Source organism: Miscanthus floridulus, chromosome 18 (assembly GCF_019320115.1).
Source record: "Miscanthus floridulus cultivar M001 chromosome 18, ASM1932011v1, whole genome shotgun sequence".
NCBI classification, from domain to species: domain Eukaryota; kingdom Viridiplantae; phylum Streptophyta; class Magnoliopsida; order Poales; family Poaceae; genus Miscanthus; species Miscanthus floridulus.
The window spans coordinates 9,775,056-9,801,349 of NC_089597.1; the positions used below are offsets into that span (position 1 = coordinate 9,775,056).

At 46.9% G+C, this 26,294-nt stretch overlaps 1 protein-coding gene and 1 long non-coding RNA gene across 2 annotated transcripts; both read right to left on the reverse strand.

Moving 5' to 3' along the window:
- Window positions 1–3,394: 3,394 nt before the first annotated feature.
- Window positions 3,395–7,820, reverse strand: LOC136520397 (uncharacterized). Its single transcript, XM_066513898.1, has 2 exons — window positions 7,033–7,820; window positions 3,395–5,080 (listed from the first exon to the last, which is right to left on the reverse strand). The coding sequence occupies exons 1-2, from the start codon at window positions 7,509–7,511 to the stop codon at window positions 3,769–3,771; spliced, it is 1,791 nt and encodes a 596-aa protein (XP_066369995.1). The 5' UTR covers window positions 7,512–7,820; the 3' UTR covers window positions 3,395–3,768.
- Window positions 7,821–16,613: 8,793 nt separating this feature from the next.
- LOC136519555 (uncharacterized) lies at window positions 16,614–25,892 on the reverse strand. Its single transcript, XR_010774951.1, has 7 exons — window positions 25,503–25,892; window positions 24,887–24,962; window positions 18,191–18,295; window positions 17,930–18,036; window positions 17,749–17,857; window positions 17,067–17,228; window positions 16,614–16,966 (listed from the first exon to the last, which is right to left on the reverse strand). It is a non-coding gene; the product is annotated as an uncharacterized lncRNA (long non-coding RNA).
- Between the last annotated feature and the right edge of the window lie 402 nt (window positions 25,893–26,294).

Genomic DNA, 26,294 nt, shown 5'->3' on the forward strand with positions numbered 1-26,294 from the left:
TAATTGGAAAAGTAACTACATATAGATTAATTACTATTTTATTCAAAAGATTTAAACATGTTAAACAATGCCAGTAATACATAGATTACGTCCTTACGAACCTAACGCAACTTGAATGGGTAAAATCAGAGTTAAAACGAAGAAACTACGCATAAAATAAGATCAATGGCAATTCTGTAAATATTTTGAAATCAATTTCATTTTAAAAATAATTAAAAACCGAATTAAAACAATCTTGTGGACCGGGCGTCATTTTTGGAAAAACACAGGGGCCATAACAGATAAATCAAGGGCATATTTTGAACTATTTCTGAAAGGCGGTGGACGGCGGGTTGATTTGTGGAAAACATAGGGTCTCTTTAGCAAAATGGCCGGCGAAGGGGTATCTTCTATTCCTGGCCCTTGATCACAGATCGGACGGTTGGAAATAAATCAGAGAGAGAGAGAGAGAGAGCGGGGTCACCGAAAAAGAAGGCCGGCGCGGCGGCTGCCATGAACGACGGCGAGAAGCTCACCGGCGCACATGAATCAAGGTCTACGAACCATCGTTTGGCGAATCAAGAGCACAGGGAGAGAGAGAGCGGCGCGGCGAACACGTTGGAGGGATCGGAGGGGCCTACGAAGGCACAGTGGCGAGCTCACACACGATTCGGTGGCTCAGAGCTCCAATGGAACTTCGGCGACGCGGCACAAGCGACAGAAAGCGTAGGAGAAGGAAAAGAGGGTACCGAGGCTTGCTTATCTCGCTTAGAAACTCGGCAAGGCAGTCGCGGAGGCGGATAAGCAGCGGCGCGACAAACCGATGGCGGTGGCGGATCTCTGAGCTCGCGGCGGTGCTGTTTTAGGGCACAGGGCGGCTGCGGCTTGCTTCTAAAGCTGGATGAGGAGGCAACGGGTGCAAGGCTCGGTATTTATGAGAGGGCCGTGTGTGGAGCGCACGCCAAGACCGGGGCGCGGCGGCGGGGCGGATGCGAACTCCATGCGCGGGACAGTCTGGCTCGGTGACGAGAGGAAGGGGATGACCCCAACAGGTGGGTCCCACCAGTCAGCGAGACAAGGAGGCGGGTCCGGCTGACAGACAGAGACGAGGAGGCGCGCTTGCGGGCTTCCGCTGCTGGGCCGGGGCGCTGTAGGCCCACGCGATAAAGGGTAGGGTTAGAGCAGGCCGGCTGAGATGATAGGCCACGCGGAGAAATGGGGGAGAGGAGCAGGCCTTCAGGCCGAGAAAGGAGAAAGGGGAAGAGAGGAGGAGGCTTTCTCTTTAAAAAAAACTATTTCAAACTTGTTTTCAAAGCAATTTAATTTTTTTTAAGTTTTGACCAAAACCACTCACTTCAATAAATTATATGCACCAGCATAAATGCATCGTCAATGTTGCTAAGCCCTATGATAAATTTTAGTTTAACGAAAAATATTATTTTTCTATGTTTTATGAGCACAAAAAAATACAAAATTAAATCATTTTAGCTATATTTCAAAAGGAGCAAATTTTAGAGGGTTACAGTTTTTTTAGTATGACAGCACATTACTAGTCCTTATCAGCAGCAGCAGGCCACGCAAATCATGAAATACCTACCCATTCTCTAGTTCCTCACACAAATATCAGAGGGCAACATGGAATGCAAAAACAAAGAGTGACAAGGGACAGCACAGCCCATCACTCATGCATCAACCACCCCCATGCCCCCTGCCGTGCCTTCCTGCCTACTATTAGCCTATACTCCGTATGGATATATATGATGATGTGATGTTCATTATGCCACCATCACAAATTCTTGTAGGTTAACCAAACAAATAGTACTACCATCCATTCCCCTCTTGCAACCCCATATCATATCCTCCTCTCAAAACATGACATAATGATGGTGTAGGACTCTCAGTGATACTACTTGATAAAAATAAAACATATAAAAAACAAAACTTATTTGCATATGAAAACTAACTAGATAGTCATGAGCTCCAAGTTTCCCAATAATATGAAAGAATATGAAGATTCCTTAATTTTTTTCTTGTACTGCTTGACATTTGCAGATTTGCCCCAAAGCAGGACCTGAATGTCCAAGTAAACGCTTTCTACAACCATCCCACCATCCAAGATCATAAAACCTACCACATCACTCTTTTTCCATTGACAAAGAAACATTATGTGCCACTAGCCCCTCTTAATTAATCACCCCTGTTTCCCCTCAGCCCTGTACTTTAGTCTTTGTAAACACATCATTAAGTCCAAAAGTCCAACCACCATCACCCATCAAAGCATCAACAATTGAATTATATAGCAAGGAAAAAAGTCGCACTTGTAGACCTCAAAACTCCAATTGCTAGTACTACATCTTATCCAACACGCCCCATAAATTCAGCGTCAGTTTCTTCTTGAATCTTGATGGCCACTGGGTTGTTCAGAGGCCATGAGAAAGCTACACTTTTGAAACGAGAGAAAACTGCACTTGGTCTGCCTGCCTCTCATGACCTCGTCTAGAAAACTGCACTCAGTTGACTCTAGCAAAAAACAAGTGAGATTAGAAATGGGATTATATGACCATTAACATGCCGTAATGCCGACGGCGAGACCTGCACTGGTCATGGCCGGATGTGAACGTCGAGGCGGCCTAGACGTAGACGTCTCCGTAGACCTCACTGTACTTTGCTACCGTGTACTGCGTATGCAACCATTGACCTATACCACTCGTCAGTATTTTTCCTTGTTGCTTTTAATTCCGGCGTAAAATTGACCGCAATTCGAGCGAATTGAATTGCAGTCTTTTTTGGTTGGAGTCGTCTCTTGACTTTTGAATTTTGATGAAGCTTGATGAGGCCAGAGATTCTTGGAGCAGGTGAAGACAAAAGAAAACAAGCGAATTTGGTAAGAAAAAAAATGGTGTCATGATGCTCCCAACAAACTGAGAGAGCTAGTAAGGCTTAATTTTGTCATGATGCTGTTTTATAGCCGTTGTGAACTTGTTATTATGCTAAGGGCAGCACAATATGTGTCAGATGCTCATAGCATATAAAAAAATGGAGCTTTTTTCTAATTCTTTGCTCTGACGTTTAGAGATTTTAACAAATGGGTGCAAGTACAATGATGAGCAGATAGTCAGAAGGAATTACATCACATGCTGTTGAAAGCACTCCAGGTGCACCCTCCAACAAGATTAAATTTTTTGGCTTTCATCAGCTATTTTATTTACAAAACGGCCTGTGCAAGCCTCATTGTTTGGTTAAAAAGAACTCCCAGGCTTTTCATCATTTGCTTCAGAGTTCAAGCCAAAATAACATGTAGTTTGGTCACGTTTAGAAATGGAACGGGGCAAGGCAGATCATGCATGAACTTTGAAGTTCTGAAGACAGATAGATATTACGACACTGGTGACTGAAATGCGTATGAACACCTGACTTTAGAAGGAATGATGGTCGCTACAACAGAGTTTATTTCTCTACACAATGTCACAATCACATTTTTTCGACAGAAATTGAATTATGAATGAAGCTTGACTGCTAGAGAATTTGGGCGGGTGAAGAACAAAGAACCATATGATCATCAGTTACAATTGTCTTGCAAGCAAAAGAGTAACACATTAACAACTAGCACACTCCTCTACCACTATGTCATCCATCATCATGCATCAAACGGGCAAAGCACTGAGATTAACAGTGTCACTGAAACATGGCCAAGAAAGAAACAAAGAGAACAAATCCTTCTCACAAACACAACTTCCACAGAATGCAATCTTTTTTCCCCTCCCAGAAATACACCTTCACGAATTGTCATCATACCCTCCCCCTGCTTTCGCCTGAATCCGCGACAGCACTGCCCATGCCTTCGCCTTTCTCCATCCCAAGACCGCCCATCCTCTTCTCATCGTCCATTCCCTTGAGGTGTCCAGCAGCCTTCAGCGCCCCAATGTTGCTGACATTGCCAAAGATGAGCACAATGATGCCCAGGAAGCTCCCAAGGAATGCGGCAGCGAATGATCCTCCAGCACGCCCAGGGCCAGCAGAGGAAGCAGCATAGCCAATCATGGCACCAGTAACACGTACAAACGCATACCAGACCGAGAATGCACCCTCCTTCCCCGGTGGTGAGGCATCGAGGAGCAGAATGCGGCCAAATGCGTACAATATGCCATTGGCAGTGCTCTGGACAAGGGCGATAACAATGATGTGGGCAGCTCTCCACCTGTGGCTCTTGAAGTAGAACCCAGCACCAGACACGAATAGGCAGATTATGAACCCAAGCAGCTGCATGCGAACAGCGTCAGCACGGATTATGATCTGGATTGGGTGGAGAATTGGAAGCGAGATCAAGGGGAACAGGAAGTAAAGGATCCATAGCACAAGCACAAGCACTGGCTTGATGCAAACACCACCAATAGCATAGAGTGTGCCGCTGGTGAAGATGCACATTGTGGCGAAAGAGGACAGGAACACAGCAACCAAGCTGCCAATGGCCTGCGGGTAACGCAGAAGGGTCATGCTGTAGCTGAGCTTGGTGAAGAAGTTGGGCTCAAATGCAGTGGTGGGTGATGAGCTGCTGGGCCTGTTTGTGAAGAGACCATGGCAAATGCCAATGAACCAGATAAGGCCACAGAAGATGGACACAACCCAGAGGCCAGTGAGCTGATCAGTGCGCCGCAGCATGTGGTACATGAATGCAGCCATGAGGGCCGCTCCAATGCCTCCAATGGCAGTGCAGTACAGGCTGAGCTGGCTCGCAGCAGCACGGCGGCGAAGAACAAGGTGCTTGCCTGAGTCATGCGCAGCAAGGCCACGGATCATCAGTCCAAGGTTGCGGGTATGCACTGCCTCGGCGACAATGATTGAGCCCGCAATGAAGAGGATGTAGAATAGGAACACCCAGACAGTCTTGAAGAAGCCTGTGAGCAGGCAGAAGAACGACCCAAAAGACGTGGCGGCAATGAGGATCAGTGACTGATACTGGCCACGGTCAAGATGGTGAGCAGTCTGAGTGAGGAGCGGTGCCACGATGAGGATGCCAATTGCCCATGATAGACCACTCCAGCCCAGTGGTGACATCCGGGAATTATCAATCACAATAGAGTGCTTGGTAAGCCTTTGGTACCTGGCCAATCAACAAATTTGGTGTGAGCATCATGTTTGGTTGCATAACATGAATTTTGAATGGTAGATACAAGAGAATGAACCCAAATGCAAATTTTACAGACTACCACATTCAGAAACAAACATTTGTGAGTTGGGGTGTCAATATACATGCATTTAATAATCAACAATATCCCTCTTTCCAATCAAGAGCAGTTGTTGGCCTGGTGGACTTTTAAGTATGACGTGCTGTAGCACCTACCAGTTGGCTGGGCCTGCAGTTGGCCACCAACAGTTTATTGGGGTAAAAGCAGAGAGCAGTCCTGTAATTGCAACGGTTAAGACCCTCTCTTTTCCTGTTCAAAAAGGAAAGGGGCCAAAGACCAAAGAGAAAGGGGCAAAGCATGTGGCCTGCTTTTACCCACTTTTTCTCTCGGTTCTATCAAAAGTGAGACAAGCAAATGTACTCCCACCCCCCCTATGCCAGCTAGATCTATCAGCCAACAAATGCATACTCGTAGATTGCAATAGAAAATTACTGCTAGGGTGAGTAGTAAATGCAAAAATTGTGGTGATTATTTCTGAAATATGGATTCAGGGTTTCTAGGCATTAATGAGATGCACAGGCCTCCTCTTGGCACCTCATAAATTTCCCATCCCAGTAGTACCCCCCATTTCGATTTCACCACCAAATGTTCAACGTTACAAAAATAAGTTTTACAGACACCCCTAACAACTCCTTGTTTGACCTTATCCTCCCAAGAAATACTAACTTCTATACCTTTCCGGGAAGCAGAGCAGAGGGAACGGAGCCCTCAACCTGATGACAGCTAAAAAGACAAAATGACAAAAAAAAAAACCAAGCCCAAGACCATCACCCTGTTTGCTTGGCTTGTGATCCGTATTTTTGTATGTTTTCAGCTAACGACCAGTATTTTCCTCAGACAACAAATCAGCTACTTTCAGCATAGCTTATCAGCATGTGTCCATGTCTAGGCAGAAAATCTGAATATACAAGAGTAATAACAAAAAAAAAAAGAGAAAGAAATGGGTGGGTATGAAATGCGTAGCTAAAACTGCTAGTACTCAGATAGATAGGGCCAAACAGTAGCATCTTTTGGAGCTTTGCTCTTGAATCTCTTATCTGCTACCAATAATTGAGACCACGGAAATGAGGAATCTCTGAGGAATCAGGGTCTTTTCTTTTGCATATACACCAGATATATCAACTAAGCCATGAAAAAAATCTAGTCTTTGTTCTTCTTTTTCACATTTACGAACGGGGCAGGGAAATAGCCTCGGCAAAAGAAGAGCAGAAATGTTCTACGCACATCACAAGATGAATAGGACCCAAAAAAAAACAAGCTGAAAACTTCAAAGCGAGAACCAGACGACACAGAGCCGGCAAAAAAGCAAAAAGTTTGTTTTTTTGGAGTGAAGGATGTAACGTATGCTTCCTTGTTTGCTAAACAAAACAAGATGTGTTTTTAAAGAAGACATCAGGTGGGGAAACCCCAAAACAAGACACCAGCTTAGAGCTCTTAAGCAAGAGAGGCAAGTGGGTAAACACTACACACTGGGGGAGGCAAAACTCACTACTCAATAGCTCAAAGTCTGAAAAAAGGAGGTAGAAATAAATCTGGAAAACGCATCTGGCTTGTTCAGACCTACTGTAACCCATGTACTATCTCGGTTCTTGGACAACGAAGAAGAGAGAAAAAAATACACCGAGAAAAAAACAAATCACTAAACCGCCGAGAAACTAACAAACAAAAACACCATCTAAAACCCCCCAAAAGAACAAAAATAACTCAAAAAACAGGGCAAGAACACCATCTAAAACCCCCCAAAAGAACAAAAATAACTCAAAAAAACAGGGGAAGAAGAAAGACAAAAAAAAGGCGGCAAACAAAGGGAAAAATCCCAAGATTTAAGGGAGCAAGGAGGAGGAGGAGGTGTGCGTGCGTCTCTTACATGGACATCTCATGGACGGAGCAGGTGGCGCCCTTGAGGGTGTACTTGGGGTCCGGCGTGAAGTCGGAGTTGGGGAAGGCGACCTGCGTGATGATGGCCGGGAAGAGCACCGGCAGCAGCAGGTGGGTGATGAAGTAGGAGCAGAAGCCGTAGATGTACCAGCCCACGAGCTCGACCATGGCCGGCGGCTCCTCGGGGATGACGTACGCCGGCGCGGCCGTCTCGCGCCGGTACGCCTCCCTCACCACCTGAATCTCCCGGGCCGTCTCCTCCCCGGACGGCGGGGCGCCGCCGCCGTTGCCGCCGCCCACGCCGCCGCCGTTACCCCCACCGCCATTCTTGCCGCCGCCGTTGCCGCCGTTCTTGGGGACGGCCGCCTTCTCCTTGGCCGCGGCCGCCACCGCCTTCTCCTTGTCCTCCTTCTCCAGCGCCTCCCGCATGCTGCTCCGAGGCTGCGGCAATGGCTGCTGCTCCGACATTGCTCCTCGCCCCCTCCTCCTCCCTCTTTAAGCGAGCAGCTGGTGGTGGCTGGAGCTGGGAGGAGTGAATAGGAGAGAGAGCGAGCGGGCGGGCGACGAGCTCACGAGCTATGCGGAGGGGGAGGGAGTGGTTCTTTTGAGGAGTCCTCGCTCGCCTCTTGGGTTCTCAGCGCTTGGGGAAAGCAGCTAGCTATGGGGAAGTGTGTGTGCGGGCAAAAGGTGGCGGATTTGAAACCTGGGATTGAACTGGGGTTTTGGGAAGGAGAGGACTGCTGCTGCGCTGTGCTGGGGACTGGGGAGGAGCGGTGCTCGCCATTCGGCCAATGGAGGGGTGCTTTTATGGGGTGGGGTTCTGCTACGGGGACCAAGGAAGAAGGACCGGGGTGCACACACTACACAATAGTTGGTGTTCATGAGTTGGCCTTTGGTTGGCTGGCCCGGTCGACGTCTCGTGATCTGTTCAAACTGTTCTACAGCCCCGGATGATGCTCACATGTGATTTTTTTTGTAAACATGTGAAATCCAGGCCAGGGTGTTCTTTTGTGTTTTATCATGAATCCATCTATCTAGAATGACACAATACTAGACGATTATTTGTACTGTAAGCCGTCACCTAAAATTCGATGTTACTATGCAATACCAAAAGATTTGGTGTGGTAGTGTGCGCTAGAACGGTGACCACATGAAATTGGCACTTGGTGAAAGACGCGCGGGGACAAGATAAGAGTTGGTTGGCTCTGTAGTTTTCGATCTCGCCTATAATACGGTTTGTTGGTTGCCATCACCTTTCGTTTTCTCTCGCGAGTACTACGACGCATCCAAAAAGAGGAATGTATACACTACACACATAATATCATTTTATTTATAGCGTTTCGGTTTTGCCACAAATACAGCAAATTTTAGAATACGATGAAACCGGGAGTACTTTTACCACAAGCGGGGCGTACTCGAGTGGGGGGGCCTATAGCAGTTCCTGACGGGGGCCTTTGGATACCTCACATTTCTCTTGCCCTACGCCCCAGGAGACCTGCTCCAGAGGTGGTGGTCACTGCTTTGAGAATCGTAAACTTTGTTCGCATCGGTTTGTTTTTACATTAAACACCTCTGGCCCTCCCCCTGTTCTTATCTCGGCATGGAGTGCAGTGCACTGCGGTCTGCGGTGCGCCGCGATACACTGTTTCTTCCCCATATTCCACCAGTTTTTTTAACGCATCGACACGTTTCATTTTCATGAGCCTCTCTCTCTCTCCCTCTCTCTCTCTCGCTCTCAGGTCTCAGTCTCTCTCTATACCGTCTCACTCATCTGCTTTCTCAGCCACAGATGTGCAGCTGTGCACGTATGGCCGTGGCCCATGTCCCTCGCCACATCCGTTGTTTCGCTGTCATGACATGCCGATCCTATCATAACAATACTACCAACTTGTGCATCGCAACTGCTACCACGGCTTGCCTTATACTACTAGTAGTAGCATTGTATAATAAGTGTTCGTTTTATCGTAAACGATTATGGATTATTTACTGTTGGCTAGTTTAGTATAAGAGAAAAATACTATTCCAACTTATAATCTACGATCATATACGAGTCAGCGAACAGGCTGATATATATACAGCAGCAGCAGCAATTATGGAGTAATGGCTGTCGTCAGGTCAGACCAGAGCAAATACTCGTATATCCAAAGCCCCCGCGGCCTGCTGCGTCGTCCATATCCAACTGCTACGGCCTACGGCGTAGACAGCGATATACACAGACGTGTACCGGCGTACGTGCGTTGCCATGCGCTCACCACCACGTCACAGCCCACGGTCGCCACTACTGAAAAGAAAACGCCGGTGGCGTGAACAACATGCAACCGCTGCAGATACATGTGTTTAGAGATCGTGTCAGGATTTGCGTGACAAAGACCCGGCACGAATCACAGACGATGGTAACAGGCACTCCGGTAACCCCGGCCGGTCGTTCCTACGTTTTTCATTCTTCTATGCATGTGTTTCCTTTCCAATTTCTTTTTTTTTTTCCTACGAAGCTGAGAGTCTGCAACGAACAGTGAGGTCCTACCACGTGTGTACATGCAGCTCCAAGAAACACAGTCACATGCATGCTAGCCGGGCTCTCAAACCTACAGGCTACACCTGCTCTCTATTGGCTTGGGAATGGCTTATAAGGACTTTTTTTAGCTAATAAATAATATTTTTTCTCACAATAAATCAGTCAATGATACTTTCAGTCATAGCTTATCAGCCAAGCGAACAGGGTAAAGAAACATAACAAGCAAGTAGAGGTGGACTGGTGGAGGCACAAAGACAAAAGGATCACCACCACCCTGAGTGAGGGACGCACAGAAATGCCACTCGTCCTCGTCAATCCATCGCCTCAATTATCACTGCAATTATCTAACAGTTTATTACACACCACGCAACGAAACTCTGGATCGATCAGCTTAATTAGCTAGCTGGCCAAGGCCAAGCAAGCAAGACAGCATGTCTGATGTCTCGCTTGCATGCATTAGTGCTAAATTCAGCTCACTACAGTGAGAGTGCCTTTTTCCCAGTACTGCAGTGTTGAGTCTTTGAGATGAGTCCTGAGAAGGACCTGGACCAGCAGCCCATGGCAACAGCTAAGCAAAGCCAGAATAGTAGTAGTGCAGTCATCAGTGAGACTCACAATGCAGGTAAACCACAAAACGCCAAGCTCAAGAGATGAATGAATGGAGCAGCATGCAAGGCACACACTGGAAAACAAAGAAAATGGTGGTTGCAGCGAACACGAGCAACCGATCAATGAGTGAGAGTCGACAGTTGTAGGTGGTTTAGGAGCTGTGTTTGAGTGAGAGTCGACAGTTGTAGATGGTTTAGGAGCTGTGTTTGGTGCTGCATCCATCCCCTTCCTGCATGCTTATTTGCGTGAGTGAGTGAGAGAGCGAGTGAGGGGGTCCATGATGTAAGAACTGAGCTTTGTTGTTGCCCTTTACAGAGAAACCGTCTTGGATTCCAACGAGAGCGGAGGGAGCAGAAAAGAAGATTAGGAGAGGGGGAGAGGGGCTGGGCGCGTTGCCGCTGCGCAATGATGCCGGCAGCCGGCGGCACGCCGCTTTCTCTTTCCCGGGCGGCCCTTTTGACCTGGAAGTTGGGATTGCAAAAACCTCCTCCCTCTCTGGCTGCCTTTGGCCATGGCCCCTCACAACTAGCATTATTTGGAGTCTTCATCTGATACCACTCTCATTCACAGGGATAGACAGGGAGAGGGCTTTTGCAATTTGCACTGCTAATGATATGCTGGCCATTGGCAAAGACAGCTGGTGTTGCTGTTCCCCAGGACCCCCAAAGCATCCATCCTCCCTCACATTGATGGTTTTGTTTTCTTTAGAGAAATCAAATGCAGTAGCATGTAAAAAAACAACTCACCCCTCGAGCCTTGACCCTCCCTCACCCAGCAGCCAGCATCTGCATTGCAACAATCGTCCCTGCAGCTGTCAATCTGCATGCATCAATGCCCTAGCTAGTACCGGTAGAACCATATTTAGGCCATGTTTGTTTCCTCCGGTGTCTCCTAAAATTTCTATCGTATCGAATATTTGATACATACATGAAGTATTAAATATAGACTAATTACGAAACTAATTGCACAACTTATGACTAATTTGCGAGACGAATCTTTTAAGTCTAACTAGTCCATGATTTGACAACGTGATGCTACAGTAAACATGTGCTAATGACAGATTAATTAGGCTTAAAAAATCATCTCGCAAATTAGCCTCCATCTATGTAATTGGTTTTGTAATTAATCTATATTTAATGCTCCTTATTAGCATCTAAATATTCGATGTGGTATGAATTTTAGGAGCGACTAACGAACCAAACACCCCCTTAAAAAGTTGGACGGAGTACTTTTAATTTTCTTCCACTAGTGGTTAATTGGCTAAGACAGGTTTGGTTGCTACTGCTGCTACCATGTGGCAGCTGGCGAGGCAGGTAATGTGCATGTGGGAGTTCGCTTCTTCCTGGGCTTTCTTTTATCCTTTCTGTTGGTAGAGATAAATGACTTCCTCGGCTTAGGTTTCAGGTTTGCACGTTCGTTGGACAAGAGAGGAATATATATAGTTATATCGCAGGGCTTGCTTTCGTTTTCTACAGAAACTCCATGGCATTTGAGAATAGAAATTCCACTAAAAATAAAAAGCATAGAAATTATTCCATGCCATTTGATTAAGCATTATTTCCAGTGTGCGAGTGTGCGGAGTTCCTCCCAAAAGCTTACGTCCTATCTCATCAAATGTGTTGGACAAATACATAAACTATTAAATATAGAATAAAAAATAACTAATTACACAGATTGCGACTACTTTGCGAGACGAATCTTTTAAGCCTAATTAAGTCATGATTTGACAATAAAGTGCTACAGTACACACATGTGCTATGACAGATTAATTAGGCTTAATAAATTCATCTCGTGGTTTACTTACGAATTCTATAATTTATTTTTCTATTAGTATTCAAATACGACACCTCTGTGACATCCGACACGATATACCAAACCTTTACGCCCGGAACTCATCAAGGCCTGAGTTGGACAAGCATTACATTTACATGCTCTGGCTGGCTGCAATGATGGCTGCTAGGTCATGCGGCAGGGCACGTATCGGTGTCTCGCTGGAACCGACCCAACCCAACCAACCAATGCAAGAAGCTGTGTGTGACCAGAAAGAACACTCGAAACACCCTTTTGTTGTATAATTTACCAGGTCCCGTTTCGCTGAAAAAATAAGCTAAAACTCTGATTTATTTGTCGTAAGAGAAAAACACTGTTTCAACTAAAAAAATAAGCTAAAAAGTATGGATTATAAGACAAACGAACATGATCAGTATAGAAGTATATATATTGGGAAAAGAGAAAATGTGTTGCTCGAAATTAGAATTAACAAGAGTCAAACCGATGCAACGGCCGTGTACGTACGTGTGTACCTCCTAGCTTGCAGATGACCTAAATGTGAGTGCACTCTCAAACTTGGAATCCAACAAGAGTCAAACCTACGCAACGGCTGTGTGCTACGTATCCTTCCTAGCGTGTGACCTGGCCCTTGTCTTATCGACCGTATCTTTTAGCGAAGTAATAGTATTTTTTTCTTCCAACAAATCAGCAAATATTATTTTTCAGCTTACTTTTCAGCGAAGCGAACATGAACACTCAAGAATAATCGGCAGGAAGTACAACCTGGCATTCTTTTTTTTATTAAAAGAGAGACGGAAAGAAAAAGGAAACTCAACGGATGTATTGTACATGGCCGTATTTGTCCTTTTCCAACGGCCACAACTGGCAGGAGAAGGGAAGGAAGGAAAGAGACGTTGTATTGTACTGTAACACAGCTCACTAGAGCTCAGCAGCACTCAGGTCAGGTCAGGTGGTGCAATGCAAATTAAAAGTTGGCCGAGAGAGAAGCTAAGCTAGGATGGGATTTCCTCCGCATCTCGTATATCCCCGTAGCCAGCGACTAGCATTGCAAGGACTGGTTCGTCCCGTCGGTCGGGTTGGCATTATTATCACATTATATAAAATCTCGAAATCCTTGTAGCAACGTACAGTGGCTGAATGGGGCCAAACAAGCAGTACATACGTATGTAGTACAGCACTAGCGAGAACAAAAGAAAGACAGGCAGACAGGTACGGTGGATGGATGCGATGCAATAGCTGTACGTTGCAGCATTGCGTTTGAACTGCATTGCAACGTCCGCAGTGGTCGTGTTTCGTATATGGCCATGGCTGCCGGCTGCCCAGCCCTGCCCTGCCTTGGAAGGAAGGTAGGTAGGGGTTTTATTTGTTTGCGTGGACGGGGGCCAGGGCATTGGCCCATGCGGGACACCGCGCCGTGTTTGTTTGCCTGGAGGGCGTCTGGGCCTGGGCCGCACGCTGCTCAGAGCAGCCGGGAGCCAGGCTCCGGGGAAACGACCCTCCCCTTCGTTTCTCGCGGGCGCGGCTCGCTCAGTTCACACGCGTCTCGTTCCGTTACCATCGGTGACTTTCCTTCTCACCCCTCCGGCTACATTTACGCGCTTCTTCTCGACGAGCGCAACGATGGGTATGGCGGCGACGGTGAGGGTGAGGCCTGTCCCGGCAGCGACCCCCGCTCGCGAGCGCAGCCGTGAGCACCGCCGCGCCCGCCCCTCCGCCGCCGTCTCGCCTCCTGAGCTTCCCAGATCTCGCGACCGAAGGCGTAGGCGACGTGCGTGGTGTTTGCGGCGAAGAAGGGCGCGGCGAGCACGGCAGACCTCGTGGATGTGGACCGCGAGGGAGAGCGCGCGGAGGAGGCGGTGGAGCAGCGCGGCGGTCAGCGAGACGACCATGGCAGCGACCCGTGCTCGCGAGCACCGCCGTACGCACCCGTCGCGCTCGCCCCTCCGCCTCCGACGCCATGCGCACCCGCTCCCTCCTGAGTCCTGGCGGCGCGTACTGCTGGACTCGACGCGCACCCAGCGGCGCCGGTTGCAATCTCCGCCGCCGGACTCGCCTCATGAGTTGCGCAGGTGCCGGCAGCGACACGGCGCGAAGACGAGCGCCGCGGCCGACGACGGCGGCAGCATGGCTACAGCCATGAATGGCATGTGCGTTCAACGTGTTTGTAGAAATGTGTGAAAGAAGAAGAGAGAAGGAACTGGATGGTAACTCTACCATGTTACACTCCAAGGGGACCACAAACCACCGTCAAACAAACAAGATCTCTATTGAGACTATAGTTGGCCAAACGGGCCGCACGGCACGGCCAGGCACGGCACTACGCGGCACGGTAGACTAGCCGTGCCGTGCCTGTTAGTGCCGCCGTGCTGAGGTGCCGGCCCAGGCACGGCACTATCAGGTCTTAGCCGTGCCGTGCCGTGTCACTAGGCACGGCGGCCCAGCAGTGCCGCCGCTTGCTGGGGCTGCGCCGTCGTGTCACGCGCATCCGCTCGCGCGCTGGAGCCGTGTTAAGCCCGCATCCTCCCCACGCGGATCTGCCGGCATGCTCATGCTCGCTGGATCCATCGCCAGCGGACTCCTCCGCGCCGGATCCGTCGCCAGCAGACTTCTCCGCGCCAGATCCGCCGCCAGCAGACTGCTCCGCGCCGGATCCGCCGACGGGCTCGTGCTTGCCGGATCCGCCACCAGCAGACTCCTCCTCGCCGGATCCGCCACCGGAGAGCTTCTCCCCGCCGGATCCGCCGCGCGGCGGGCTCGTGCTTGCCGGATCCGCCATCAACAGACGCCTTCTCGCTGGATCCGACACCGGAGAGCTCCTCCTCATCGGATCCGCCATCGGAGAGCTCCTCCCCGTTAGATCCGCCACCAGCAGACTCCACCTCACCGGATCCGCGCCAGGAGATGGATAGAGAGAGGCCGCCGCCGCGTCTTGCACTTGCGGCCTCCACACCGCCTCGCCGAGGCTGTCTCGCCGCCGCGTCGTCGCGCCGCCGTTGCCGTGCCCGGCCAGCTCCCCCACGCGGCCACGCCGAGGAAGTCGCCAGGGCTGAGACGCGAGGAGACAGGAGGAGCGGGACATGACCTCGAGGATCTGGCCATGGAGGCGGGATGTGAGGAGGAGCGCCGTGGGGAGTCGGGGAGAAGACGGGATTGGGAGGAGGAGCCGTTGTTGGACATGCTGGCTGGTGGAGTGTTGGGAAATATCTAAGCTAGGGTTTGGATGTGCTTATATATTCTCATCCAACGGCTAGAACATATCCTGAGATCATCCAATGGCTAGAAAAGATCGGGCCATATCGTGCTGGCCCATTAACCGTGCCGTGCCCATGTCGGCACTGCGGGCCGAACCTACGGCCCAGGCACGGCCCTACATTGTGCCCGTGCCGGCACTGGCACTATAGGCCTCGTGTCCGTGCCGTGTTAGTGCCGTGCTTTTTTGGGCCGGGCCCGTGCCTGGCCCATTTGGACATCTATAATCGAGACTGGCTCTGCTGGGAAATAGCCAAACAAGCAGCTTGGCTCTCCTGGTCCGGCCGGCCCGGGAACAACCAGGGGCCTGTTTAGTTCCCCTCCAAAACGTCAAATTTTTTAAGATTCCCCGTCACATCGAATCTTTGGACGCATGCATGAAGCATTAAATATAAATAAAAAATAAAACTAATTACACAGTTTAGACGAAATCCACGAGACGAATCTTTTAAGCCTAATTAGACTATGATTAGACAATAATTATCAAATAACAACGAAAATACTACCGTGTCGTTTTGCCAAAATTTTCGAGAAGTAAACTGGGCCCAGGAAAACAAGCACGCCCGGCCCTAGGTGACCCTGCTGGCACGTTGGGTACGACGTTAGTTTAAGACAAGTCAGGCAAGCAGTTAGAGCTTTTGGCGAAAGGGTTTGCAGTTAGAGCAAGGTAATGTCACGCATAATGATTGCAATTGCATTTGCACTCCCGCATTGGCTGGGGTAGAGTGCAGAGGCAGCTCAGCTGGCTGCCTTCAAGTGGGTGTTGTCCGGCTGGGAATCCACGACGCGGTCGTACTAATCACTACAGGTTGGTTAAAACTAGACGGGACGTGCTCGGTCGGATGGACACACACTGGGGTACGTACGACACACTGAGAGAGAGAGGGCTGGTACTGGGACGGCAGCAGCAGCGGCAGGTCTCGTGCACGCACGGCCTCAACCAATCAGCCTGTTCGCTTTGGTTTCAGCCAGTGCCAACAATATTTTTCTCTCACAACAAACCAGCATCAGTCGAGCTTATTAGCGTAGAACGAGGACGCCGGGATTGGACGAGCAAACCGTATTCCCCGCTCTGCCCGACCTCGGCTGGAATGCCATGCTCCCGGTCCCAACCCAGGTGTCGTCCCAAGGAAACGCAAGCTCAGCCTGTCTGATGACAAGAGGGTTTTGGAATTTCCAGGCCGGGGCTTGCTGGTGCACTTATGGGCTCTGGCTGGCTGGCCTCCGGCACCGGTGGCGTGATTCCGTGAAAAATGTCAAGGCTGGCCGCGACCCGAGACCGAAAGAGGGCCGGGGCCGGGGACCCCCACGGGAAACTGCCACGCGCGCAGGAGCGGGGGGCATCCGATGTGCGCGCGTGAGCGGCCGGGCGTCATGCTCTATCCATTGCGCCTCCTCCACTCCAGTCCAGGCAAAATATATCATGGGTATCCGGAATCCAACGAAACCGAAAACTAATGTAGTTTCCGTACCACGTTTTTCCAGAACCTAACAACATGAAAATCGTATTTGAGGACGACATAAAGCGTGCGTTTTTTGCTATCTACTGAAAACAGGTTAAGCGTGACGCATTCATGAACCACATGCATTGCCAAGTAGAGTGAGTGTCAAAGAGGCGACATGACATGCATACCTGGAGTCCTAGACGGGAACAGAAATTGGGTTGCACTTGCACTGCACATCCTCTTGGATTGCCCATTATTGAAAAGAAATCCGGAGCACTTTTGCCCGGTTAGAATCCAAGGACCGGTGAGCGTGACTAGCAAAGAAAGAACATTGGAACGGTCAAAAAAACTTGCAGGGGGAATCAGGCTTGCCTAGGCTAGGCACCAGAGTGCAGAGCTGGCCCATTGGCTTACCCAGCATACGGGTGTTCAGGGATTCAGGCTCTCGTCCACGGCCTCAACGACAACAACCACGCCAGAACTCAGAACCCAACAGTGTCTTTGCCACCGGTGCAGCATGTCCCAGAAATCCAAGCGTCCATAACGGCCACTTGTTCCCCGAACAAGGTGGTTTAGCTGGACAGGTCAGAAGATAAACGAGGGTAAGAACACAGCTACACGTTTTACTGAACTGAAGGCATCCGCATTTTGTGCAGGGAATTCAGCTTGAAGCCATTTCCTATCTAGCTCTAATGTTGCTCATTTCAAGGAGCTAAACGTCTTTCGTGTTTTTTTAAGGAATCAGGAGGAGCGAGGGGCTCCAACTGCAAATATATTAAAATAAAACACAGAGTACAAGAGAGTAAAACAAATACAAACAGAAGAAGAAAGCAAGCAGAGGCAAAACGTCTTTCGTGTTGCGCATTTCATTTTTCTTTTCTTATTTCAAGCAGATACAAGTGGAAGCAAAGTTACTCCGTTTAAAGGTGCCGACAGTAAATGTCATATGCACCGGGGGGGGGGGGGGGGGGTGGGGGGGGGGGGGGGGATAATAAAATGAAAAAATTGGTAACATATAGAAGAACATTTATAAAAATATTATTATGGGCGTTAGTCCATAATTTTAAAAACAGAAATGATCTATATTTATAGGTACCGGTAACCAGAACTCCATTATATAGTGGGGCCAATAATTCCACCAGCCATCAAGTCCACGTACTTTCCAGCACTATATCCATACTTCAAGTCGCCACTGGCAGAACCCCCTGATTGCAAAGATATTTTTCAGATCTTATATGCACAAGCTGCAAAACCCATCAACGAGAAGGTATTCGAACCTTATCAATGCTAAGTTGGTAGTGCATCAACTGCCGTTAACGCAAGCATCTTATTTGAAATCAGTTTAAGCAGATAGCTCAGAGCCTCTTGAAATCTCAATCCCAACCTACAGAAGGAAATATGATTTGTTAGCTGACCAACACGCATTTACAATATTTCACTATTTGGTGGCTGCAAACATTACTTAAACCTAAAGATAAACATGAACTGGTAAAATAATAGCTTTGATGAGTTTAGATATGATGACTCCCTTCTCCTACCTTCTGCTTATCATTCTCAAGAGATTCTATGATGGCATCAACTTTTGATGCCAGCCTCAAAATAGTAGAGCCATCATCAATGTCAATCCCCTCTGCAACAGCTGCCTAAGAAGAAAGCAAGTAGCAAATCAGCAACAGGAATTACTATATGCAAACAAAGCTGCTTAAATAGTTACATTGCTACAGCACATCAGGCCCCAGAAACTGAAAGCACAGCAAGTATGGTGGTTGAAGATGCCTTTTTTTTTGGGGGTGGGGGGGGGGGGGCATCCAGAGTATCTTCTTCCTTCCATCTATTTTCTGTCAGCCTAGTTAAATAGTTAATACATTTTCTGTAATCGATAGCTACAGAAAAGGATAGTGTGATAAACTAGCATCCTGAACCAGACATGACCGAATACAGCAAGTCCTGCTCAACTACTGTTTCTCATATTCCACCTCAGCAGCATGAAGAGTAAGGTTAACATAAACTTTTTATCAAGACATTCTTATCCTAGAGACAAACACAACAAAGAGGCCAAAACTTTATTTTCAAATAAAGATTCCTTCGTAAAAAAAAACAGCAAAGAGGATCAGAAAATGAGATATAGACACTCAAGCAAGGGCAAACAACCAAAAGAATTGGATGACAGAGCTCTGTCTTTGCCCTCAAAACAGAACTCTGTCTCAACAATGCTAAAAAAAAGAATCGAGTAAGTTCACATTGTAGAACATATCAAACTGGAGCTATGGAAAACCACAACATGCAGGTCACGAGATAAATATCAAGCAAATCATGCATTGATTGATTTCCTGATCTGCATGGCCCTTTTATTCACTTCTTCATGTTTGCTACCATCACCTGCTGTTTTATTATATATTCGGGAAGGATAACTCTTGCGAGTTGTTTGTTCCTACACTTTATCTAGGATTCTAGGCATAACCTGACTTCTGCTCTCATGACAGTGGTTGTACAAGTAATGAGTTTAAAGGTTAGGAGATTATCACCATTGCACTTTTCACATTATATATAAAATGAAAATCATACAGTTCCCAGTCAGAGTAGGTATCATACTGTTCTGCTGTTGAAATCAGAAACCTTGTTCTGCGGTGTGGAAGTGATTACTACAGAAACAAAGCCAAACGATAGGCATGCAGAAATCTCTTTAAGAGCAGAGCATATATATACAGAACATATTTTTTTTTAGTTCACACTCTTGAGCTTTCTCTATAATAACTATCTGCACCAGATTGCCTCTAACAGCAACTACCAAACCACCTGAAAAAACATAGGTTTTGTTTCTCTTTTATACCTATAGATGATACAAATAATGTATTGTCTTTTACCCCAAAACCAATCATCTCATCCCAGCGAAATCACTGATCACAGCAGCTGCTTGCCTGTAGCTCCAACATCTTTTTACTTGATTCTCGAGTTAACCCTATTGCAATGTGGAAATGTCCATTTTAAACTTCTGACTGGGATCACAGTTAGCTGAAAGATCTAATGTTTATCGGAAGTATAGAGGTTCAACTCAAATCATCATTATAGTAGCAACAAGCCATGATAGTACCACTTCACTCTTTAAGATAGACAGACATTCATTTCTAAAATTTAAAATAGATTTAGGGACACAATATAAGCAGAATATTTATGGAGAGATAAACCAAGAAGAAAACCAAACTACAAATGTAACTGATGCAACGCTATACCACAGTCAATCTGTAGCGACTCCAAATCGGTTGCTATAAGCCGTTATAGCGACCGATCATCGGTCGCTATAACTTTATAGCGACCGATGTATAAGTCGCTGTAAGTGGTGTAGCTATAAGTTTATAGCGACCGACAGGATTTATAGCGACCGATAGTTTGACGCAAATATTTATACCAACCGATGATCTGTCACATGTTTTAGCGACCAATGGTTCGAGGATATCAAACTTTTTAGCGATCAATAATCAGTCGCAATGAACTGGCACAATTATGTATAATATTAATTTCATATTAACCAGATTTCAAACCTAATAAACATCCATAACATGTCACAGTATTCATCAACCCCATACATATGTAAATCATAGCCGCCCACAACAATCATCAACCACATTACCAGATAAAAGTATCTCTCAAGTCTTCATTTAAGCCAACATTTAGGAATACATCAAGTTCTATCATCTTGATCCATGACAAGTCATCATTACAAAAGGCAAAGCACACATACAACCTAGCTAGGTCAAATGGCAGGCACAAGTCATATGTTTGCTTGCACAATCTAACTAGATTCACTACAAAATGCCTCATCTCCATCTTATCAAAAGCAAAATATCATATGTGCCTTCCTAGTGAGCATCATGTACACCTCCAAGGCCTCCCTCGACCTAAAACATCAAGAAGGTAAGGACACACAGTATTTTATATGAGTGGAATACAAATACCAGGCCAAACACTATAGCTAACATTGTTCATTCTAAATGGATTAAACCCATCCGTGGCAAATGCTAGACGGATATTTCGACTATCTGCAGAAAATTCTGGATGCCTCTCATCAAAGTCCTGCCATAGAGGTGAATCTACAAGATGCCTTAGCAGACCATCCTTTTTTCGGTCTTCATCATGCTATCTTGTTAGACTTGCTGTTTTAGAGGACAGAAATAACCTTTGGAGTGTTTTCTTTATTGGAAAGTAGCGGAGAACCTTCTTAGGAACCTTATACACATGTCTCCCATCTAGACTCTTCCTATCTGATTTCCATCGAGAAACCTCACATTTTGGACACTCATTTAAATCCACATTCTCTTTCCAGTAGAGAACACAATCGTTTGGACAAGCATGAATACTGTTGTAACCAACTCCAATGGATTTCACCAATTTCTTAGCTTCATGAAAGTTTCTAGGTAGATTTGAACCCTCAGGGAGTGCATCATTAAGTAGATCTAGTAGTAGGTTCATAGATCTATCAGACCATCCTCCGAGAAGTTTGATGTGGAGCAATCTAATTAGGAACCTTAGCTGTGTATATTTCTTGCAATTTGGGTATAGCTCTTTGCTATTTTCTGCTACCAACTTTTGAAGGGCAACTAGTTCAGGACAAGTCTCCAAAGTTGAACTATTGTCTTCAAAATCTCCTCTATCATCTAGACCGGCAGCTAAGTCTCTAAGCAAATCAGATATTTCATCATCCTCACTAGAATCCTCTATGACCTCAGCAGCATCACAATTCCCATGATTCACAGAAGAGCTAGCTTCTCCATGTAAGTTCCATGTTCTATACCCTTTTAGAAACCCATCACATATCAAGTGCTCACGGACTTCACTTGCCTCTTTCCAAAATGAGTTTACACACTTTCTACAATGGCATAATATCTTGCTGTCTACTGCAGAATTACTAAAAGCAAAAGCTAAGAAACCATTCACTCCTTGCAAATATGTCTAGGTGTGCCTATGTGAAAGTTTTAGGTTAAATACCATTTGGCATGTATATAGAACTTTCAATATTTGTGAAGTTATTGGTTTTTACCTACCTCGGCGGGTGCGAAGGGTAAGGAAGCTAGTCGAGCCAACTAGGATCCATTTAGGTAGCTGGAATATAGGGTCCCTTATAGGTAAGTTAAGAGAGTTAGTGGACACAACGGTTAGGAGGCGGGTAAATATCTTATGCGTCCAAGAGACTAAATGGAAGGGGCAGAAGGCGAAGAGGTGGACAATACCGGCTTCAAGCTCTGGTACACAGGGACAACTTCAAATAAAAATGGAGTAAGGAGTTTTGATTGACAAGAGACTCAAGGATGGTGTGGTGGAGGTAGAAGGCAAGGGGATAGGATCATCTTAGTTAAACTTGTCATTAGTGATATAGTCTTAAACGTAATTAGTGCGTATGTCCCCAAGTAGGCCACTGATGAGAGTGCTAAGTGACTTTTCTGAGAAGACTTAGATCGCTTGGTTAGAGCTGTCCCTAGTAGCGAGCTCTTTATAGGAGGTTATCTTAATGGCCGTGTAGGTACATCAAGTGCAGGTTTCGAGGCGGTTCATGGGGGTTTCGGATATGATAGTAAGAACCAGGAGAGGAGAGGAAGTCTTAGACTTCGCCATAGCTTTTGATCTGATGATAGCTAACACTTTCTTCCATAAGAGACAGTCTCATTTAATGACCTTTAGTAGCGGCCAGTACTCTAGTCAAATCGACTTTGTCCTTACAAGAGGAGGGATAAACGAACATGCGTGGACTGTAAGGTGATACCTAGAGAATGTGTGGTCGCTCAACACAAGTTGGTGGTGGCTGACTTTCGCTTTCTGGTGCAAGCTCGTGGGAACAAACAAGCTAGGGTTGCTAGAACGAAGTGGTGGAAATTAGAAGGGGAGGCATCAAAGGTCTTTAAGAAAAAGGTCATTGAAGAGGGCCCTTGGAATGATGAAGGCGATGCAAACAACATGTGGGAGAAAATGGCAACATGCGTTCGGAAGGTTGCTTCAGAGGTGCTTGGAGTGACCAAAGGGAGCGGATGCGACTCGAAAGACACTTGGTGGTGGAACAAAGATGTGCAAAAGGCTATTAAGGAAAAGGAGTGCTATAAGCGCTTGTATCATGACAGGTGTGCAAACAACATAGATAAGTACAAGGTGGCAAAGAAGACTGCAAAACGAGCGGTGAGTGAGGCAAAGGGGCGGGCCTATGAGGACCTTTACCGACGTTTGAGTACGAAGGAAGGAGAGGGATAGCTAGGGCTCACAATAGGAAGACAAGGGACTTCAACCAAGTCAAGTGCATAAAGGATAAGAGGGAGCAGCTCTTGGTGAAGGATGATGAGATCAGACATAGATGGCAAGAGTATTTTGATAAATTGTTCAATGGTGAGAACGAGAACACCACCGTTCAGCTAGACGACTCGTTTGATGACACTAACAGGCGCTTTGTGCGGATGATTCAAGAATCGGAGGTCAGAGATGCCTTGAAAAGGATAAAAGGGGGCAAAGCGATGGGCCCTGATGGTATCCCAATCAAGGTGCGGAGATGTCTCGGGGATATAGTTATAAGGCAAAGCGATGGGCCCTGATGGTATCCCAATCAAGGTGCGGAGATGTCTCGGGGATATAGTTATAGTATGGCTAACCAAGATGTTCAACAATATATTTCTATCGAACAAGATGCCTGAGGAGTGGAGAAGAAGCATAATGGTACCAATCTACATGAACAAGGGAGATATCCAAAGTAGTACTAATTATCGGGGAATTAAGTTGATGAGCCACACTATGAAGTTATGGGAGAGTCATCGAGCAGCGCCTACGAGGAACGACGCAAATATCAACAAACCAATTTGGTTTCGTGCCCGGAAGGTCAACCACAGAAGCAATCTTCTTAATAAGACAGGTTACGAAGCAGTTTAGAGAGCAGAAGAAGGACCTCCACTTGGTTTTCATTGACTTGGAGAAGGTTTATGACAAGATACCAAGAAATGTTATATGGTGGTCTTTGGACAAACATAAAGTCCCATCAAAGTACGTGACCCTCATCAAGGACATGTACAACAATATTGTGACTAGTGTTCAAACAAACGATGGTAACACAGATTACTTCCTGATTAAAATTAGACTTCATCAAGGGCCAGCCTTAAGCATGTATCTCTTTGCCTTGGTAATGGATGAGGTTACCAGGAACATACAAGGGGATATCCCTTGGTGTATATTGTTCGTTGATGATATAGTGTTAGTGAACGAAAGCCAGGCGGGAGTAAATAGAAAACTAGAGTTATGACGGCAGACCCTTGAGTCTAAAGGTTTTAGATTGAGAAGAACTAAAACCGAATACATGAGATGCAACTTTGGCAGGAGTTGTACAGGAGGAGGAAGATGTGAGTTTGGAAGGTCAAGTAGTGTCCTAAGAATGGATACCTTTCAGTATCTAGGATCAATGCTATAGAGGGATAGAGATATTGATGCGGACGTTAGCCATAGAATCAAAGCAGGGTGGATCAAGTGGCGACAAGCTTCTGGCATTCTCTGTGACAAGAGGGTACCACAAAAGCTAAAAAGGCAAGTTTTATAGAAGGAGCGATTAGATCGGGTATGTTGTATGGAGCAGAATGTTGACCTACAAAGATTAGACATGTTCAACAACTGAGTGTTACAGAAATGCGTATGTTGCGATGAATTTGCAGGTCACACAAGAATGGACCGAGTTCGGAACGATGATATACGTGATCGCCTAGAGGTAGCACCTAATTGAATAAAAGCTTGTCCAACATCAGTTGAGGTGGTTTGGCTATGTTCTAAAGAGAACCTCCAGAGGCACCAGTGTATTATGAAGTCCTAAGCCAAGCTAATAATATGAGGAGAGGTAGAGAAAGACCGAAATTGACATAGGGGGAGGCAATAAAAAGAGATTTGAAAGTTTAGGATATACCTAGAGATATATGTTTGAATAGGAGATTACGAGTACTTGGAAAGCAGCTATTGAAGTGCCTGAACCATGACTTGGGGCTCTTGGTGGATTTCAACTCTAGCCTACCCCAACTTGCTTGGGACTGAAAGGCTACGTTGTTGTTGTATTGGTTTTTACCTATTATTATCATCAATCCATGCTTTATCCATGTTCAACCTTCACGCAAGACATCAAGCAGATTTTGATATGAAATAAAAAACATATCACAACCATTGAAATAGTCGCATACTTCCACAACATGAAAAAAAGAGAGCAACAGCTAGGAGAAACATAAACCTACCGATTTAAACAAGTAGAGCTGCTGCCAAGAGCACGTTCAAATGTCTTCCCAAGGTGTCCAACCACACGTGGAGCAGCTGCAATTACAATACGGTGAGGTCAGCCCGGTGCATATATATTAGAAAGATCATGTCCAGCACAGTCCCATATAAGTCATAATATAATTGATGAAAGCTTGGTTCTTGTTTAACCTATTTCACCTAAAAATGCACCAAGGTTTTTTATATGTAAAATTAGAAAAAAAAAAATACGAATCAGAAAAAATTGGGATAACAATCCTAGTGAAATTGGGATAACAATGCTAGTGAAAAAACATCTTAATTTCTTCAGCTATACCATCCTAGTGATGCTGGACGCCTGGACCTACTCCATTTAGCATTTAGTAATCGAAAATTGGGAAGCAGTCAAGCAAAGCTCAAAACTGGAGTACTGGATTCGATTTAGCAATCATGGATTCACCGGTCACCACTCCAGTAGCCAGCAGGATCGATCGGATTGGGGCATTGCGGATTTGATTTGAGAGTTGAGACTGGAGATGGAGAGCAGGGCAGCCATATGTAATCAGGATGGAAGGGAAGGGAGCAGCGGATGGGGATGGAAGGGAAGAGAACGAGTACATGCTCGGGGACGCTCCTGTATTCGAGCTCGTGGACGGCGGTACAGGGGACGACGGCTGCGACGACGGGGGTGGGGACGACGGCTTGCGGCGGCTCAGGCGAGTACAGCGACACCGACGAGCGCGCAGCAGGATGGCGGCCCGGACGATGGCAGCGGCGCCGGGGACGGCGGCCGCGACGGCGAGGACGGCGGCCGCGGCGCTGGGGTAGGCAGCCGCGACTGCGAGGACGGCGGCCGTGGCAGGGAAGGCCCCACGAGAGCTCGCGCGCTGGCGGTGGAGACGAGCTCGGCCGTGGCGGTGGTGACGAGGTCGACCGTGCGGCGTGTGGAGACGAGATGCGGCGCGCTGCTGGTGATAGTGGCGGCTGCTGGGTGGTGGGAGTGGCCGGAGATAGGGTTTTGGCCTTTTGGGTGACACGCTGACTGGTGGGTTGCGCCAATTTCACTGTGCGCGAGTGGGCCAGGCCGAGCGCGCCAAAATGAAAATGGGCTATACTAACCGATGGTCTATGTTTTTAGTGACCCATGGTTTGACGTAAATGGCTATGTTCCGTCGAAATAAATAAAAATAGCGACCGATGATTTGTTATAAATTTATAGCGACCGATTGTTGGACGTTAATACTACGTTTTAGCAACCATTGTCCGACGCTACAGATTGGTTGTGGTATAATGCAATCTCAGTGTCAAGACTCAAGAACAATTCAATTGTATGAAAAAAAATGAAGAATTCATGTACATTGTCTCACCCTGGATGGTCATCTCTACAATTGAACAACCCAGTAACCGACC

What these genes read in the sequence shown, in the direction of transcription:
- LOC136520397 (XM_066513898.1), bottom strand. Translation starts at nt 7,511, where the DNA reads ATGTCGGAGCAGCAGCCATTGCCGCAGCCTCGGAGCAGCATGCGGGAG. An exon ending in TCCGTCCATGAGATGTCCAT is followed by an intron (nt 5,081 to 7,032) that starts GTAAGAGACGCA and finishes TTGATTGGCCAG; the next exon opens with GTACCAAAGGCTTACCAAGC.